At 59.1% G+C, this 17,342-nt stretch overlaps 2 protein-coding genes across 2 annotated transcripts; both read left to right on the forward strand.

Annotated features, from left to right (window-relative positions):
• Positions 1 to 17: 17 nt before the first annotated feature.
• On the forward strand, positions 18 to 11,273 carry LOC143695914 (uncharacterized). Its single transcript, XM_077191111.1, has 7 exons — positions 18 to 47; positions 1,406 to 4,571; positions 4,938 to 5,231; positions 5,975 to 6,160; positions 6,965 to 7,090; positions 7,982 to 8,092; positions 10,101 to 11,273. The coding sequence occupies exons 1-7, from the start codon at positions 34 to 36 to the stop codon at positions 11,256 to 11,258; spliced, it is 5,055 nt and encodes a 1,684-aa protein (XP_077047226.1). The 5' UTR covers positions 18 to 33; the 3' UTR covers positions 11,259 to 11,273.
• A 1,201-nt stretch (positions 11,274 to 12,474) lies between these two features.
• On the forward strand, positions 12,475 to 17,088 carry LOC143695931 (uncharacterized). Its single transcript, XM_077191163.1, has 10 exons — positions 12,475 to 12,554; positions 12,704 to 12,826; positions 12,959 to 13,328; positions 13,985 to 14,074; positions 14,393 to 14,482; positions 14,675 to 14,748; positions 14,868 to 14,971; positions 15,585 to 15,648; positions 16,164 to 16,312; positions 16,782 to 17,088. The coding sequence occupies exons 2-10, from the start codon at positions 12,711 to 12,713 to the stop codon at positions 16,883 to 16,885; spliced, it is 1,161 nt and encodes a 386-aa protein (XP_077047278.1). The 5' UTR covers positions 12,475 to 12,554; positions 12,704 to 12,710; the 3' UTR covers positions 16,886 to 17,088.
• The last annotated feature ends 254 nt before the right edge of the window (positions 17,089 to 17,342 follow it).

Raw genomic sequence — 17,342 nt, forward strand, 5'->3', positions numbered from 1 at the left:
CAATGGGAGCCCGGGGGGCGGGGCCCGGCGGTGATGGCGCGGGAGGGGTGAGCGGGGGGGAGGGAAGCCGGGGCCGCTTTTGGGGTCCCTGAGGGAATTTTGGGGGAGTTTGGGGGGATTTGGGGTCCGGGTGGATTCTGGAATATCCTGGAGGGATTTGGAGGTGACAGCGGGGATTGGAGCGGTCCTTGGTGAGGACTGAGGGCCTCGGGTGCAGTTTTGGGGAGTCCCTGAGGGAGATTTGAGGGGGTCTCTGACGGGGGATGGAGGTTTCTGAGGAAAGTTTGGGATCTCTGAGGGAAGTTTGTGGGCTTGGCTTGGCAATTTGGGGTTCCGGAGAGAAATTTGGGGGTTTCTGAGGGCAGCTAGGACTTGATGAGGGAATTTGCGGGTCCCTGAGGGAGGTTGGATGTGTCTGAGGGAGGTTTGGGGTCTGTGATGGAACTCGGGGTCCGTGATGGAACTCGGATTTCGTGAGGGAAGTTTGGACTCTCTGAGGGGGTTGAAGGGTCCTGAGGGGACTTTGGGGCGCCCCTGATGTGAGTTGGGGTTTCTGTGCGGGAATTTGGGGTTCCTGAGAGACGTTTGAGTTTCCTGAGGGAAATTTGGGGTCCGTGACAGGGGTTGGTGGTTCTGTGCGGGAATTTGGGGTTCCTGAGAGACGTTTGAGTTTCCTGAGGGAAATTTGGGGTCCGTGACAGGGGTTGGTGGTTCTGTGAGAGAATTTGGGGTTCCTGAGGGGCGTTGGGGGTTCCATGAGGGGAGCTCGGCATTTGATGAGGGAATTTGGGCTCCCTGAGGTGTTTTGGGGGTTCTGTGAGGGAATCTGGGCTTCCTGAGGAAGGCTTGGAGGTCTCTGGGGGAGATTTTGGGTCTTTTGGGTGCAGTTTTGGGGGATCCTTGTGGGATTTTGGGTCATTTGGGTGCGGCTTGGGGAATTTTGGGAGGTCTCTGGGACATTTTGGGGGTCCCTGGGTTAGTTTTGAGTCTTTTTGGGGCAGTTTGGGAGGTCCCAGGCAGGGGGTTGGGGGCCTCTGGGGTGGTTTGGGTCCTTTGGGGGCAGCTTGGGGGTCTCCAGGTGATTTTTGGGGGTTCCTTGGAGAAATGGGGGGTGTTTAGGATGGACTTGGGGCAGTTTAGGGGGATTTTCGGGGGAATGGGAGTTCTGGGGGAGGTCCCTGGGGTTGTTTTGGGGCATTTTGGGGGTTCGCGGGGGGGGGGGGTGGTGTTGGGGATCCTTGGAGCAATTTGGGGGTATTTTTGGGGTCTTTGGGGAATTTTTGTAGGGTTTTGGGGCAGATTGTGGAATTTTGAAAGGGGTTTTGGGGCTCTTTGGGTTATTTTTGGGATCTTTGGGGGCTTTTGGAGATCCCAAACTCCTCAGCCCCCCCACCCTCCTTTGCAGTGCCCTGGAGGATCCCGCTGTGCCCCCAGATGTTGAGGGCCCCCAAAAACACCTTCCCTGCTCCCAAAATGCCCCAGATGTGATTGGGGAGGGGTCAGATCCAGATGTTGGGGACCTGAAAACTCCCAAAGTGGCCCGAAACACCTCAGAGGCTCCAGATGTGGCAGCAGAAACCCCAAATCCAGATGTGCTATGGGCCAGAAATGGGCACCGGACACTTCAGGTGGACAGTGACACAGATGTGGAGGAGGAGGGGCCAAATCCAGATGTTGGGCCACAAAAATGGCTTAAAATGACCCAAAATGTGCCAGAAACTCCAGATGTGAGGCTACAAACCCCAAATCCAGATGTTCCATGGCTTAAAAGTGGGCATGGCACCCTGCTGGTGGAGAGTGACACAGATGTGGAGCAGGAGGAGGCTGATCCAGAAGTGGAGCCCCCAGAACGGCTGAAAATTACCCAAAACGTCCCAGAAACTCCAGATGTTGCAGGAAAGACCCCAAATCCAGATGTTTCAGGCCCAAAAATGCAACACAGGATGGAGCTTGTGGACAGTGACACAGATGTGGATGAGGATCCTGATGTGCAGCCCCAGAAAAGGCTTAAAGTGACCCAAAACATGCCTGGAATTCCAGATGTGGAGGTGGAAACCCCAAGTCCAGCTGTGACGGCGCCCAGAATTGGACACTGGAGAATCCTGATGGACAGCGACACAGATGTGGAGGGGGAGGAGGAGAATCCAGATGTGCAGCCCCAAAACGTGTCCGAAACTCCAGATGTGGCAGCAAAACTCCTGAATCCAGATGTTTCGGGCCCAAAACTCTGTTCTCAGATGCTGCTGGTGGACAGTGATACAGATGTGGAAGATGAAGTGAATCCAGATGTGCAGCCCCCCAAAAGCCTCAAAGTTACCCCAAACGTGCGCAGAATTCCAGATGTGGAGGTGGCGACCCCAGATCCAGCTGTGGAAAGCCCCAAAATTGGCCATCAGACACTGGTGGAGAACAGCGACACAGATGTGAAGGATGATCCAGATGTGCAGCCCCCAAAAAGGCTCAGAAGGACTCAGCATTTGCCCAAAACTCCAGGTGGGCGATGGGGGACAGCAAATCCAGATGTTTCAGGCCCCACAAGCAGGAGTCAGATGCTGCTGGTGGACAGCGACACAGATGTGGAGGAGGATCCAGATGTGCAGCCCCTGAAAATGCTCAGAGCGACCCAAAACGTCCCTGAAACTCCAGATGTGGCTGCGAAGCCCCCAAATCCAGATGTTTCAGGCCCTGAAATCAGGTGCCAGGCATTCCTGGTGGACAGTGACACAGATGTGGAGGAGGAGGGGGAGGTGAATCCAGATGTTGAGACCCTAAAAAAGCTTGAAATGACCCAAAATGTGCCTGAAAGTCCAGATGTGGTGGCACAGACCCCAAGTCCAGATGCTGGCGTGCCCAAAAATGGGTGTCAGGCACTGCTGGTGGACAGTGATACAGATGTGGAGGAGGATGAGGTGAATCCAGATGTTCATCCTTCGAAAGGGTCACAGAGGAGTCACGGGGCACTCCTGGATGACAGCGACACAGATGTGGAGGGGGAGGCAAATCCAGATGTTGGATCCTTAAAAAGACTGAAACCAGCCCCAAACCTGCCTGAAACTCCAGATGTGAGGCTGAAAATGCCAAATCCAGATGTTTCAGGCACAAAAAATGGGTGTGGGATGCTGCTGGTGGACAGCGACACAGATGTGGAGGAGGATGAGACAAGTCCAGATGTTCGGCCCTTAAAAAGACAGAAAATGACCCAAAATGTGCCCGAAACTCCAGATGTGCCCACACCGACCCCAAATCCAGCTGTTGGAGGCTCTGAATGTGGAGCCTTGGTGGGGGAGAATGACCCAGATGTGGAGGAGGACGAGGCTGATCCAGATGTTCCGCCCTCAAAAAGACAGAAGATTACCCAAAGTGTGCCCGGAACTCCAGATGTTGGGCTGAAACCCTCAAATCCAGATGTTGGGAGGCTCCAAAGGACTCAAAATGTAGCTGAAACACCAGATGTGGAGGGAGAGGAGGACGGGTGGGATCCACATGTGGCCACCCAGCTGTTCCTGCCCCCAAATCCAGATGTGAGGGAGGCAGAGATGGATCCAGATGTTGTGAGCCCAGAACGACTCAAAATGACCCAGAAGCCACCGGAAATTCCAGATGTGGAGGAGGAAGAGGAGTCAGATGCAAATGTGGCCACCCAGCTGTTCCTGCCCTCTCCAGATGTTGGGAGCCCAAAACGGCCCAAAACAACTCAGAACCCTCATAAAATTCCAGATGTGAAGGAGGAAACCCCAGATCCAGATGAGGAAGAACAAGAGTCAGATCCAGATGTGGCCACCCAGCTGTTCCTGCCTTCTCCAGATGCTGGGAGCCCAGAAGGCCCCAAAACTACCCCAAAGGACCCCAAAATTCCAGATGTAGAGGGGCTGCCCTCCCTGGATCCAGATGTGGCCACGCAACTGTTCCTGCCCCCCCATCCAGGTGTGGAGGACAGCCTAAATCCAGATGTTCTGGATACAAAACAACCCGAAATGGCCTCAAGCGGCCCCAGAATTCCCATTGTGAAGGCAGAGACCCCAGATCCAGATGTGGAGGGGGAGGAGGACTTGGATGTGGCCACCCAGCTGTTCCTGCCCCCTGATCCAGATGTGGAGGGTGAAGGCCCCTCAGAACCAGATGCTGGGTCCGCAAAACCACCCAAAAGTCCCCTAAACCCACCCAAAATTCCAGATGTGGACATGGAGAGCCCAAATCCAGATGTGGGAGAGTCACTGAGGGGCCACAGGACGTTGCTGGGGGACGCTGATCCAGATGTGGATGAGGCGGGCCCAAATCCAGATGTGGCAGCCTCAAAAAGACCCCAAACAGCCCCAGAAGTCCCTGAAATTCCAGATGTGGAGGTGACCACCCCAAATCCAGATGTGGAGGGGCCAAGGAGCCCTGGCCTGAATCCAGATGTGGCCACTCAGCTGTTCCTGCCCCCTGCCCCAGATGTGGAACCCCCGGAAAGCCCCGAAAGGGCCCCGGATGAGCTCCAAGTTCCAGATGTGGAGGAGGCCCCAAATCCAGATGTTGAGGGTCCCCCAAGCCCCGCCCAGGAGGAAGCAGAAGCTCCGCCCACCCCGCAGGTGAATTTTGGGGGGCCCCGGGTGATTTTGGGGGTCTCTGGTCGATTTTGGGAGCCCCCCAGGGATTCGAGGGGGGAGGGGGGGTTCCAGGTGGATTTTTTGGGGTTCCCCGTGAACTGTGGGGGGTCCCAGGTGGGGTTTTGGGAGGTCCCAAGTGGGGTTTGGGGTTCCCAGTGGATTTTGGGAGACCCAGGGTGGTTTGGGGGGGTCTCAGGTGAATTTTTGGGGGTCCTGGGTGATTTTTAGGGAGTCCCAGATGGAATTCAGGGGATTTCAGGGGTTCCTGGTGTAATTTGGGGTGAACTTGGGGGATTTGGGGGGTTCCCATTGGACTTTGGGGTCCCCACCACAGCCCCTCCCCCCCAGGTGCGGCGCAGTCGGCGATTGGCCGTGAGTGGAGGGGGCGGAGCCTCGTGTGGCCCTGCTCCTGCCCAGAATGGGCGTGATCCAGGCTCCAAGCCACGCCCCTCACACAAGCCACGCCCCCAGAGGGGGCAGGACCAATCAGCAGCAGTGCTTGAAGAGGCCACACCCTCCGTGCCCATAGAAGGAAATGGGCGGGGCTCAGTGGCAGCCCTGCCCCCAGAGGAGGAGGAGCCAACAGAGGGTGCCAAGCGCAGGCTCCGCCCCCGGGCAGCGCCAGGCTCCACCCAGATCCGGGTAAGGACCAGTATGGACCAGTACAGACCAGCACAGACCAGTAGGAACCAGTACAGACTAGTGCAGACCGGTATGGGCCAGTATGGACCAATCTAGACCAGTACAGACCAGTAGGAACCAGTACAGACCAGTGCAGACTGGTATGGGCCAGTATGGACCAATCTAGACCAGTACAAACCAATAGGAACCAGTACAGACTTGTACTGACCAGTACCCCTGGTGACTCCTAAGTGATCCCAGTACAGACCAGTGACCCCACCCAGTGCTCCCAGTATGGACCAGTACAGACCAGTGTGGAACTATAGTGACCAGTATAGAGCAGTGACTCCCCCAGGGGCATCCCAGTGACCTCCCAGTATGGACCAGTACAGACCAGTATGGACCAGTACCAATGGGAGGTTTAGGGACCAGTACAGACCGGTGCCCCCCCATGCCCCTCCCAGCTGCTGTTCTGGGGCTGGTGGCACCTGGGCATGTCACCAAAGTGTCCCCAGTGGCCCCTGAGCCCCCTGGGGATGTCCCCAAAGTGTCCCCATCTCCTCAGGGATGTCCCCAGTGTGTCCCTGACTCTCTCAGGGATGTCACCAGTGTGTCCTGAATGTGTCCCCAACCTGTCCCAGTGTCCCCTAGATGTCCCCACCCACCGAGGGCTGTCCACAACCTGTCCTCACTCCCCAGGGACCCAGGGATGTCCCCACTGATGTCCCCACTGATGTCCCCACTGATGTCCCCACTGTCCCCAGGTGCTGTTCACAGGCCTGGTGGCCTCTCCAGCACTGCGGGTGGCCCTGGGGACGCTGGGTGGCACCGAGGCCACATCTGTGCACGACTGCAGCCACCTGGTGACCGATGGCATCCGCCGCACACTGAAGTTCCTGTGTGCCCTGGGCAGGGGCGTCCCCATTGTCACCCCCCAGTGGCTGCTAGAGGTGACATCGGGGACATTGGGGACAATCAGGGGGGTTGGGGGGATTGGAGACAATGGGGGGAAATTGGGGGATTGGGGACACTGGGGACATTGGGGGTTGGGGACATTGGGGACAATCAGGGGGATTGGTGACACTGGGGACAGTGGAGACATCAGGGGGACATTGGGACATTGAGGACACCAGGGACACTGAAGTTCCTCTGGGCCATTGCCAGGGGTGTCCCCATTGTCACCCCCAATGGGGTGACAATGCTGCAGGTGACATCAGGGACAGCGGGGGATTGGGGACAATTGGGGGACTTGGTGACAATGAGGGGAGTTTGGGGACAAGGAGAAGGGTTTGGGGACATTGGGGACAGGGGCTTGCACTGGGGTATTCAGGGGGGATTTGGGGACATTGGGTGGCCTTGGGGACAGTGTGGATTTTGGGAACATTGGGGACAGCTGGAGTGGCCTTGGGGACATGGGGACACGGGGGACATGGTGACGAGGGGGATTGGCCTTGGGGACTCTAGGGATGGGTGGGGTGACCTTGGGGACAGCGGGGTGACAGGGGGAACTCAGGGACAATGGGAGGGGATTTGGGGACAAGGGGAGGGCTCTTGGTGACAGTAGTGGTGGCCTTGGGCACCTTGGGGACCAGGGGTGACCTTGGGGACAGAGGGGCTTTGGGTGACAAGGGAGGGTGACCTTGGGGTCAAGGGGAAGGACTTGGGGACGATCGAAGGGGACAAGGGGGTGGCCTTGGGGACACTGGGGTGGCTCTGGTGGCCGTGTGTGACCCCTGTGTCCCCATTGTCCCCAGAGTTCCCACAGTGGCCGCCCGCTGTCCCCAGGTCCCTTCCTGCCACAGGACCCCCCCTGTGAGCGGCGCTTCGGCTTCCGCCTGCGCCCGGCGCTGGCCCGGGCCCGGGAGCGGCCCCTGCTGCAGGTGACACTGTCCCCAAATGTGCCCAGATGTCCCAGATGTCACCTAAACCCATCCCTGAGCCAGCCCCAGGCATAGCAATGGCCCCTGCTGCAGGTGACACTGTCCCCAAATGTCCCCAGATGTCCCAGATGTCACCTAAACCCATCCCTGAGCCAGGGCACAGGTCCTGCTGCAGGTGACACTGTCCCCAAATGTCCCCAGATGTCTCAAATGTCACCTAAACCCATCCCTGACCCAGCCCCAGGCATAGCAATGGCCCCTGCTGGAGGTGACACTGTCCCCAAATGTGCCCAGATGTCCCCAAATGTGACCTAAACCCATCCCTGAGCCAGGGCACAGGTCCTGCTGCAGGTGACACTGTCCCCAAATGTCCCCAGATGTCCCCAAATGTCACCTAAACCCAACCCTGAGCCAGGGCACAGGTCCTGCTGCAGGTGACACTGTCCCCAAATGTCCCCAGATGTCACCTAACCCATCCCTGACCCAGCCCCAGGCATAGCAATGGCCCCTGCTGCAGGTGACAGTGACAGCAGTGTCCTCAATGTCCCAAATGTCCCCGGGCCCAGGAATGGTCCCTGCTGCAGGTGACACTGTCCCCAAATGTCACCTAAACCTATCCCTGAGCCAGCCCTGGGCATGGTGGCACCCCCTCCTGCAGGTGATGATGACATTAATGTTCCCAAATGTCCCCAACTTCTCCAATGTCCCCAATCCCCCAATCTCCTGAACCCCTTAATGTCCCCAACCTGCTTAGTGTCCCCAATGTCCCACCAGTCATCCCCCATGTCCCCAGTACCCCAAACCCCCAATGTCCCCCAATCTCCTGAACCCCTCAATGTCCCCAACCCCTGAATGTCCCCAATGTCCCCCTGATGTCCTCTCTGTCCCCAGGGCTACCAGGTGCACGTCACCCCCAGTGTCCAGCCGTGCCCCGAGGACATGCGGGACATTGTCACCTGCTGTGGTGGCACCTTCCTGCCACAGCTGCCCCGGGAATACGCGGTGAGGGGACAGTGGGGACAGGGGACTTTGGGGACATGGAGGGGGATTGGGGACATTGGGGACAGCGGGACATTGGAGGGATTTGGGACATTGGGACATTGGGGGAGTGGGGGGATTGGGGACACTGGGGACACTCAAGGACATCAAGGGTATTGGGGACACTGGGGACATTGGGGGTATTGGGGAGTTAGAGACATTGGGGACAGCGGGGGATTGGGGACATTGGGACATCGGGGACACTGGGGACAGTGGGGGGTTTGGGGTATTGGGGACATGGGGGATGACTGGGGACATTGGGGGGACTGGGGACATTTCAGGGATTGGGGGATTTTGGGGTTTCTTCTGGGGTATTTCAGGGTTTTTTGGGGGTACTTGGGGTTTCTCATTCAGTTTTTGGAGGTTTTGGGGTTTCTCACTGGGTTTTTGGGGTTTTTAGGGGCTTCTCACTGGGATTTGGGGGATTTCTCACTGGGTTTTGGGGGGTTGGGGTTTTTTGGGGGGTCTTTGAGGTTTTTTGGGGGCTCCTCACTGGGTTTTGGGGTATTTGGGGGTTTTTGGGGATCCCAGATTGGGCTCTGTGGGGAGACCCCATTGGGGGTTTTAGGGGATCTCATTGGGGTTAGAGGGTTCCTATTGGGTTTTTGGGGATTTCTCACTGGGGGTTTTGGGGGTCTTTTTGGGGTATTTGGGGTTCTTTTAGGGTATTTGGCGTTTCTGACTGGAGTCTTGGGTTGTTTGGGGAATTTGGTGTTTTTAGCAGGGTTTTGGGGGTTTCTCACTGAGGTTTTGGGGGTATTTGGGGTTTCTGATGGGGTTTTTGGGGTTCCTGACAGGGTATTTGGGGTTTCACTCTGGGTTATTTGGGTTCCTCCCTGTGTTTCTGGGGTTTCCTCAGCCCCATGTCCTGGTGATCTCGTGTCCCCAGGACCGGGCTGGGTGGGTTATTTGGGGTTCCTGACAGGGTTTTTGGGGTTTCCCCCTCAGCCCAATGTCCTGGTGATCTCATGTCCCCAGGACTGGGCTGGGTGGGTTATTTGGGGTTTCTGAGTGGGGTTTTGAGGCTTTTGATGGGTTATTTGGGGTTCCTGACAGGTTTTTTGGGGTTTTTGATGGGTTATTTGGGGTTACTTATGGGCTTTTTGGGGTTTCCCTCTTAGCCTGGTGTCCTGGTGATCTCGTGTTCCCAGGACCGACTGGGTGGATTATTTGGGGTTCCTGTGGGTATTCCAGGTTTCTGACTGGGTTTTTGGGGTTTCTGATGGAGTTTTTGGGGTTTTTCCCCAGCCCCCTGTCCTGCTGATCTCGTGTCCCCAGGACTGGGCTTGGGTGGGGTATTTGGGGCTTCTCTCTGGGTTTTTGGGGTTTATCACTGGGTTTTTGGGGTTTCTGATGGAGTTTTTGGGGTTTCCCCTTCAGCCAGTTGTTCTGGTGATCTTGTGTCCCCAGGATAGGGCTGGGTGGGTTATTTGGGGTTTCTCTCTGGGCCGTTTGGTGTTTCTGACTGGGTTATTTGGGGTTCCTGATGGGATATTTGGGGTTTCTCTCTGGGTTATTTGGGGTTTCTGATGGGGTTTTCCCCCCAGCCCAGTGTCCTGGTGATCTCATGTTCCCAGGACGAGGCTGGGTGGGTTATTTGGGGTTTCTGACTGGGTTATTTGGGGCTCCTGATGGGATATTTGGGGTTTCTCTCTGCGTTATTTGGGGTTTCTCAGTGTATTTTTGGGGTTTTTCCCCAGCCCCGTGTCCTACTGATCTTGTGCCCCCAGGACTGGGCCTTGTGGGGTATTTGTGGTTTCTGACTGGGTTTTTGGGGTTTCTGATGGGTTATGTGGGGTTCCTGACGGTGTTTTTGGAGTTCCTGACAGTTTTTTTCAGGTTTCTGATGGGTTATGTGGGGTTCCTGATGGTGTATTTGGGGTTCCTGACAGGTTTTTTCAGGTTTCTGATGGGTTATTTGGGGTTTCTCTCTGTGTTTTTGGGGTTCCTGACTGTGTTTTTGGGTCCCCAGCCCCGTGTCCTGGTCATTTCCTGTCCCCAGGACCGCTGGCTCTGGCCCCCGGCCGTGGCCGCGCGGCTCCCGCTGCTCTCGGCCGAGCTGCTGCTCTCGGGGGTCCTGCGGCAGCGCCTGGAGCTGGCCCCGTTCCTGCTGAGCCCCTGGCAGCCCCCCGAAAACACCCCCGAGCCCCCCCAAAATACCCCAAATCCCACCCAAAATACCCCAAATCCCACCCGAAACCAAACAAATCCCACCCAAAAAGCCCCAAATCCCACCCAGAAACGGAAAATTCCCCCCCGAAAAACCCCAACCCTCCCCCAAAAAACCCCAGATCCCACCCCAAAAACCCCAAATCGCCCTCAAAACCAAAAGAATTCTACCCAGACACACCCAAGTCCCACCCAAAGTGCTCCAAACCCACCCCAAAAAACCCCAAATCCCCCCCAAAAACAAAAAAATTGCCCCCCAAAAACCCCAAATCCCCCCCAGAAACGCCCAAATCCCACCCAAAATCCCCCACCCCAAACCCAGTCCCAGCCCCATTTTGGGGGCTCCACTCCTCCCCCAAGCCCCCCCAGGACTCGTAGTGGGCGGAGACCCCCCCAAAATCCCCCCCCGAAAACCCCAAGTTCAGGGACCCCCCAAAAAACTCCAAATCCACCCAAAAAAACCCCAAATCCGTCCCAAAAAACCCCCAAACGGCCCCGGGGTCACTCAGAGGGTCCCGACCCCGATTTTGGGGTCTCAGACCCCCCACAGGAGCCCCCCAGGACCCGGAGCCGCCAGGGACCCCCCCTAAATCCCCCTCGGGACCCCCCAAATTCAGGGACATCCAAAAAACCCTCAAATCCAACCCCAAAATCCCCAAACCCGCCCCAAAAAAACCCAAAACAGCCCCGGGGTCCCCCTGGGGATCCCAACTCCAATTCTGGGGTCCCAGATCCTCCCCTGGACCCCCCCATGGAGCCCCCCCGGACCCGGAGCGGGCGCAGACCCCCCCCAAATGCAGGGAACCCCCCAAAACCCCCAAACCGGCCCCAAAAAGCCCCAAATTCCACCCCAAAACGAACCCGGGGTCCCCCAGAGGGTTCCCCCTCCAATTCTGGGGTCCCTGAGCCCCCCCCGAGCCCCCCCCGGACCCGGAGCCGCCGGGGAGCCCCAATAAAGTGAATTTGGGCAGCAGAATTTGGGCTTTTTGGGGTCAAAAATCCCAAATTTGGGGGGGAGGAGCCGGGAGGGTTTGGGGACATCCTGGGGACAGCCCTGGGGTGGCCATGGAGGGGTTGGGGACATGTAGGACGTTGGGGAACATCAGAGAGCCCTTGGGGACACCGGGGACTGTCTCGGGGACACTTTGGGGACACCAAGGACCCTTTTGGGGACACCCCAGGATGGTCGTGGTGGCCTTGGGGACATCAGGGACTTCCGTGGGGACACACTGGGGGCATCAGAGTCCCCTTGGTGACATCAGGGACCCCCTTGGGAATATTTTGGGGACATCGGGGGACCCCTTGGGGACACCAAGGACCCTTTTGGGGACCCTCTGGGGACATCGGGGACCCCCCTGGGTTGGTCATGCGGGGGTTCGGGGGATCAAAGGTCCCGTTGGGGACAATGGGGACCCTTTTGGGGACCGTTTTGCATTTAGCCCCGCCCCCTCAATCCTCAGCCAATCAGCGCTCTCGTGCCATGGCACTGCAGCCAATGGCAGCGCAGGACGGGCGGGATTTTCGCCGCCATGGAAAACCCGAGCCGGGTCACCACGGTAACGAGCGAGGACGCTTCCGGGTTCTTGCCCCGCTCTCTGCCGCTCTCAGCCAATCAGCGCTGGCGGAGTGAAACAGCCAATAGCGATGCAGTAGGGGCGGGAGCAGCGTTGCCATGGCAACGGGGCGGCCAGGTCTGGGGCGGGAAAAGCGAGAAAAGGTAAAAAAAGGGAATAAAACCCGGGATTGGTGTGGGGTGGGAGAGACTGGGGGGCCCTGGGGACAGCGGGACCCCTTGGGGACACTGGGACCCCTCCGGGATGGGCGTGGGGTCTTCGACAACCCTGACTGACCCTGCCAGGACCCCATTGCCTCCTCAGGATCCTGATTTACCCTGCCAGGACTCCATTCCTTCCTCAGGACATTGATTTACTCTGCCAGGACGCCGTCCCTTCTCAGGACCCAAATTTACCCTTTCAGACCCTCACTTACCCTTCCATGAGACCCCCGGACCGCTTTAACCCCGCCCTAAGCCTGCACTTAGCCTTTCAGGACCCCATTTACCCCTCCTAGGACCCGATCCCCTAGCCCCGCCTACATCCCCAGACGCGCCCTCCTATTGGTCGGAGGGGGAGGCGGGATCCGGAAGCCGCCGCCTCTGATTGGCTGAGGGGGGGAGCGCGGGAAAGCGGCAGCGGGGGCGCCTTCCCGGCGTGCACCGCGCGGGGGAACTGGGAGAGACTGGGAGGGGAACTGGAAGGTACTGGGGGGAACTGGGAGAGACTGGGAGGGGCTGGGAGGGACTGGGAGCGTGGGGAGGGGGAACTGGGAGGGACTGGGAGGTTACTGGGATTGGGGACAGGCTATACTGGTCCATACTGGTCCATACTGGGAACTGTCCCCCCACAGGTCGCCGATGGCCGAGACCCGCCCGGGCCCTCCTAGTGCTCCCAGTGGCTCCCAGTACTCCCAGTTCCCCCCTCCCAGTCTGGAGAGGCTCATCCCCCCCTCCCACTTTGTGCTGCGCCCCAGGTGAGGCTCCCAGTGCTCTCAGTAACCAACTCCCAGTAAACCCCCAGTGAACCTCCCAGTGCTCTGAGTAACCTCCCAGTAATCCCAGTTCCCCCTCCCAGTGCTCCCAGTAATCCCAGTCCCCCCTCACAGGTCCCTGGAAGCGGAGCTTGAGGCAGAAAGGGGGCGTGTCCATGACTTGGAGGTGGAGCTGAAAGCACTGAAGGGGCAGAGCCAGCACCTGGGGGCGGAGCTTGAGGCAGAAAGGAGGCGGAGCCAGCAGCTGGAGGCAGAGCTTGAAGCAGAAAAGGGGCGGAGCCAATGCCTGGAGGCAGAACTTAAGTCAGAAAGGGGGCGGAGCCAAGCACTGGGGGTGGAACTCGATGCCCTGAAGGGGCGTGGCCAGCGATTGGAGGCGGAGCTGGATGCGGAAAAGGGGCGGAGCCAAATCCTGGAGATGGAGCTGGAGACCCTGAGGGGGCGGGGCCTTGGCCCAGAGGGGGCGGGGCCAAGCCCAGAGCAGGTGAGGCCTCGGTGCTCCCAGTAACTCCCAGTGCTCCCAGTGCTTCCCAGTAACCCCCACTAACCCCCAGTGACTCCCAGTGCTGCCAGTCTCACCTGTCCCAGGTGTTCTGGATTTGTCCCGGTGCCAGAGCCACCCTGGGAGGGATCGGGGACACCTGGGAGGACACTGGGGACACACCTGGTGACATTTGGGGGCACTTGGGGACACACCTGAACACACCTGAGGGGACTTGGGACACACCTGGAAGCGCCTGGGGACATTGGGGGCACACCTGGGGACACTGGGGACACCTGGAGGCTCCTGGGTGCATCTGGCACATCTGAGCACACCTAGGGGATGTTGGGGACACACCTAGGGGACACTGGGGACATACTTGGGGATGTTGGGGACACACCCTGAGGTGGCCCAGGTGTGTTTGGAGTGTCTCAAGTACATTGGGGGTGTTTCAGGTGGGATTTTCGGGGTTCCCCAGGTGAGTTTGAGGTGTCTCAGGTGAGTTTTGGGGGGTCCCAGGTGAGTGTTTGGGATGTCTCAGGTTTATTTGGGGTTCCACAGGTGAGTTTTGGGGTTCCCCAGGTGTGTTTGGGGTCTCTCAGGTGTATTTGGGGTCTCAGGTGAGTTTTTGGGGTCTCAGGTGAGCTCTCTCTCCCCAGGTGCTGCTGGGCCGCTGGCGCCAGAAGGTTTTCCAGCTGCTGCTGCAGGTGAGGCTGCAACGGGGCCAGGAGCTGCGGCTGCAGGGACAGGTGAGGGGACAGGGGAGAGCACACCTGGGACAGGTAGGGGGACAGGGGACAGGTGAGGGGACATGGGGGACACAGGGACAGGTGGGAGCCTTGCATGCCTGTGACAGGTGAGGGGACACACCTGGAGCAGGTGAGACCCCACAGGTGGGGCCGACCCCACACCTGGGGGACCCTCTGGGGTCACCTTTGTCCCTTTAGGGTCACATGGACACACCTGGGCACACCTGTGTCCCTTGGGGAGGGTCTGGCGGCCACCTGGGCAGGTCACCTGTGTCCCTCAGGGATGTCACTTGTGTCCCCGTGTCCCCCCTGTCCCAGGTGCGCTCCCTGGGTGCTGCAGTGGCTGCCGGGACCCGCCAGGTGTCGCTGTTGGAGCTGCAGCTGCGCCAGGGGCAGCAGGAGAGACAGGTGAGGGACACCTGGGGACACACCTGGGGACACACCTGGGACAGGTGAGGGACACCTGGGGACACACCTGGGACAGGTGAGGGGACACCTTGGGGACAGCCGGGGGGTTGGGGACACCTTGGGGCAATCTGGGGACACCTTGGGGCCATCTGGGGACAATTTGGGGACAATCTGGGGCTGTTCTGTGTCCAGGCCCTGTCCCAGGAGCGGCTCCGGGCGGAGGCGGCTGAGGAGGAACTGGGGAAACTGGGCCAGGCCCTGAGCCGGTACTGGGGGAACTGGGAGGGACTGGGCTGTCGCAATCACTGTCCCCAGGCTGTTGGGGACACTGGGGGTTACTGGTTTGTACTGGTTTATACTGGGCTGTCCCCGTTGCTGTCCCCAGGCTGTTGGGCACACTGGGTGTGGCCCTGGCCGATGTCACCACAGCCATCGTGGCCCTGGGGACCCTCAGTGAGCGCCTGGGACGGGCCCAGCACCGACTGCAGGGTCAGTGACACTGGGGACATCTGGGGACACTGCAGGAACACCTGGGGACACTGCAGGGATATCTGGGGACACTGCAGGGACACTGCAGGGACACTTTGGAGGCTTTGTGGGAGGACTGGGGACACTTTTTCAGGATTGGGGACACTCTAGGCACAGTTTGGGGACAGTCGTGGGGGTTGGGGACACCTTGGGGACACTTTGGAGGCATTGGGGGAGGACTGGGGACACTTTGGGGGATTTTGGGGACGGTGAGGACACTTTGGGGACAATTTGGAGGTGTTGGGGGATGACTGGGGACGCCTGGGAACACCTGAGGGGGGTTTGAGACATTTTGGGGACATTGCGGGGACACTGGGGACACTTTGGGCCTGTTGGGGACACCTTGGGCCATTGGGAATGGTTTGAGGGATTGGGAACACTTTGGGGGGGTAGGGATGCTCCTGGAACACCTTGGGGACACTTTGGGGACATTTGGGACACCTTAGGAGGGATTGGTGACACCTTGGGGACACTCGCGACACTGTGGGGACATTGGGGACACTCTGGGGACATGGTGGGGACCCTGTGGTGGCTGTGCCCACTGTCCCTGTCCCAGTGTCCCCTCTGTCCCCAGTGCTGGTGGCCTCGGGGAGGCTCCGGTGGCAGCGGGAGCCAGAGGGGACAGCAGGGGACAGCAGGTGAGTGACACCGGGGACACTGGGGGTGGCACTAGGGACATTTGGGACATCAAGGTGACACTGGGGATGTTTGGGACATTGAGATGGCCCTGGGGACATTAGGGGTGGCCCTGGGGACAGCAGGGTGACACTGGGGACATTGAGAGGTTACCTTGGGGACAATGGGGACATTGGGGACAGTGGGTGAGTGACCCTGGGGACATTGTGGGTGGCCCTGGGGACAGTAGGCACAGCAGGTGAGGGACACCAGGGGGGCACCGGGGACAGTGGGGACATTGAGATGACCCTGGGAACATTGGGGGGTGACCCTGGGAACACTGAGGGGCTGGCACTGGGGACAGTGGTGACACCGGGGCCATCAGAGGTGGCCCTGGGGACAGTGGGGACAGTGGTGAGTGACACTGGGGTGGCCCTGGGAACACTGGGGTGGCACAGGTGACATCAGGGGGTGGCCGTTGGGACAGCGCTGAGCCCAGTGGTGACACAGTGGCTTTGTCCCTTCTCTGTCCCCTCAGCACGGTGGCCCCGGAGGTGACATCGGAGAAGGTGATTGGGTGGCACCAAGGGGACACTAGGGGTGGCTCTGTCCCCAGGGTGTCACCCCTGTGTCGCGCCCCCCAGACCACCAAGGGTGGGGACAGGACCCAGCCACGCCCGGGCACAGGTGGGTGTGTCCCAATGTGTCCCCAAATGTCCTCAAATGTGTCCCTGGTGTCCCCAGTGTCCCCTCAGTGTCACCAAACGTCCCCAAATGTCTCCCAGTGTGTTCCCAAATGTGTCCCTGAGTGTCCCCAAATGTCCATCTGTGTGTCCCCAAGTGTGTCCCCAGTGTCCCTAAATGTCCCCTGATGTCCCTTCAATGCATCCCCAATGTCCCCAGATGTCCCTAAAAAGTCCCTGAATGTCCCCAAATGTCCTTCCCAGTGTCCTCTCAATGTTCCCAAATGTGTCCCAAGTGTCCCCAAGCTGTCCCCACTGTCCTGTCAGTGTTCTCAAATGTCCCTCAGTGTCCCCCAAGTGTCCCTGAGTGTCCCCAAATGTCCTTCAACATCCCCAATGTCTTCAGTGTTCCCACAGTGTGTCCCCAGATGTGTCCCCAATGTCACTCCAGTGTCCCCAACGTGTCCCTGCAGTGTCCCTTGCCCCGCTGGTGATGCAGCTCCAGGCCCTTGGTGCCGCCATCCTTGGGGACATCACAGACCCCGCAGTGCCAGCGCCCCCGTGGGGACACCGGTGACATCATCGGGGACACAGGTGACATCATCAGGGAGCGGTGGCAATGCAGGGACAGAGATAACATCACTGTGGAGGTGGTGACGTCGCTATGGTGATGTTGATGATGTCACTATGATGGTGATGACATCATGGCTCTGCCCCAGCCCTGGCTCGGTGTCACTTTGTCCCCGCCCGCCCCCAATGTCCCCAAAGCCGCCACGACCATCCCAGAGGGTCCCCAAAGAGTCCCTGATGTCCCAAGGAGGTTCTTTGGTGTCCCCAACCCCCCCCAATGCCCTCCAGGCGTCCCCACATGTCCCAGGAATGTCCCCAACCCCTCCCAGTGTCCCCAAGAGCCCCCAAAGTGTCCCCAAAGGTGGACGTGGTAATAGAAGTTCCCATGGTAACAGAAGTCCCGCCCATCCTGTGCTGCCATTGGCTGCTGTGCTCGGGACGGAGAGCGCTGATTGGCTGGGTTT

The sequence above is a fragment of the Agelaius phoeniceus genome, chromosome 27, assembly GCF_051311805.1.
Source record: "Agelaius phoeniceus isolate bAgePho1 chromosome 27, bAgePho1.hap1, whole genome shotgun sequence".
NCBI lineage: Eukaryota > Metazoa > Chordata > Aves > Passeriformes > Icteridae > Agelaius > Agelaius phoeniceus.

Bases quoted from the DNA above. Each gene is read 5' to 3' on its own strand.
- LOC143695914 (XM_077191111.1), top strand. The intron at 4,572-4,937 runs GTGAATTTTGGG...CCTCCCCCCCAG, and splicing joins AAGCTCCGCCCACCCCGCAG to GTGCGGCGCAGTCGGCGATT. The intron at 7,091-7,981 runs GTGACACTGTCC...CTCTGTCCCCAG, and splicing joins GGGAGCGGCCCCTGCTGCAG to GGCTACCAGGTGCACGTCAC.
- LOC143695931 (XM_077191163.1), top strand. From the start codon at position 12,711: ATGGCCGAGACCCGCCCGGGCCCTCCTAGTGCTCCCAGTGGCTCCCAG. The intron at 14,483-14,674 runs GTGAGGGACACC...TTCTGTGTCCAG, and splicing joins AGGGGCAGCAGGAGAGACAG to GCCCTGTCCCAGGAGCGGCT. The intron at 14,972-15,584 runs GTCAGTGACACT...CTCTGTCCCCAG, and splicing joins GGCCCAGCACCGACTGCAGG to TGCTGGTGGCCTCGGGGAGG.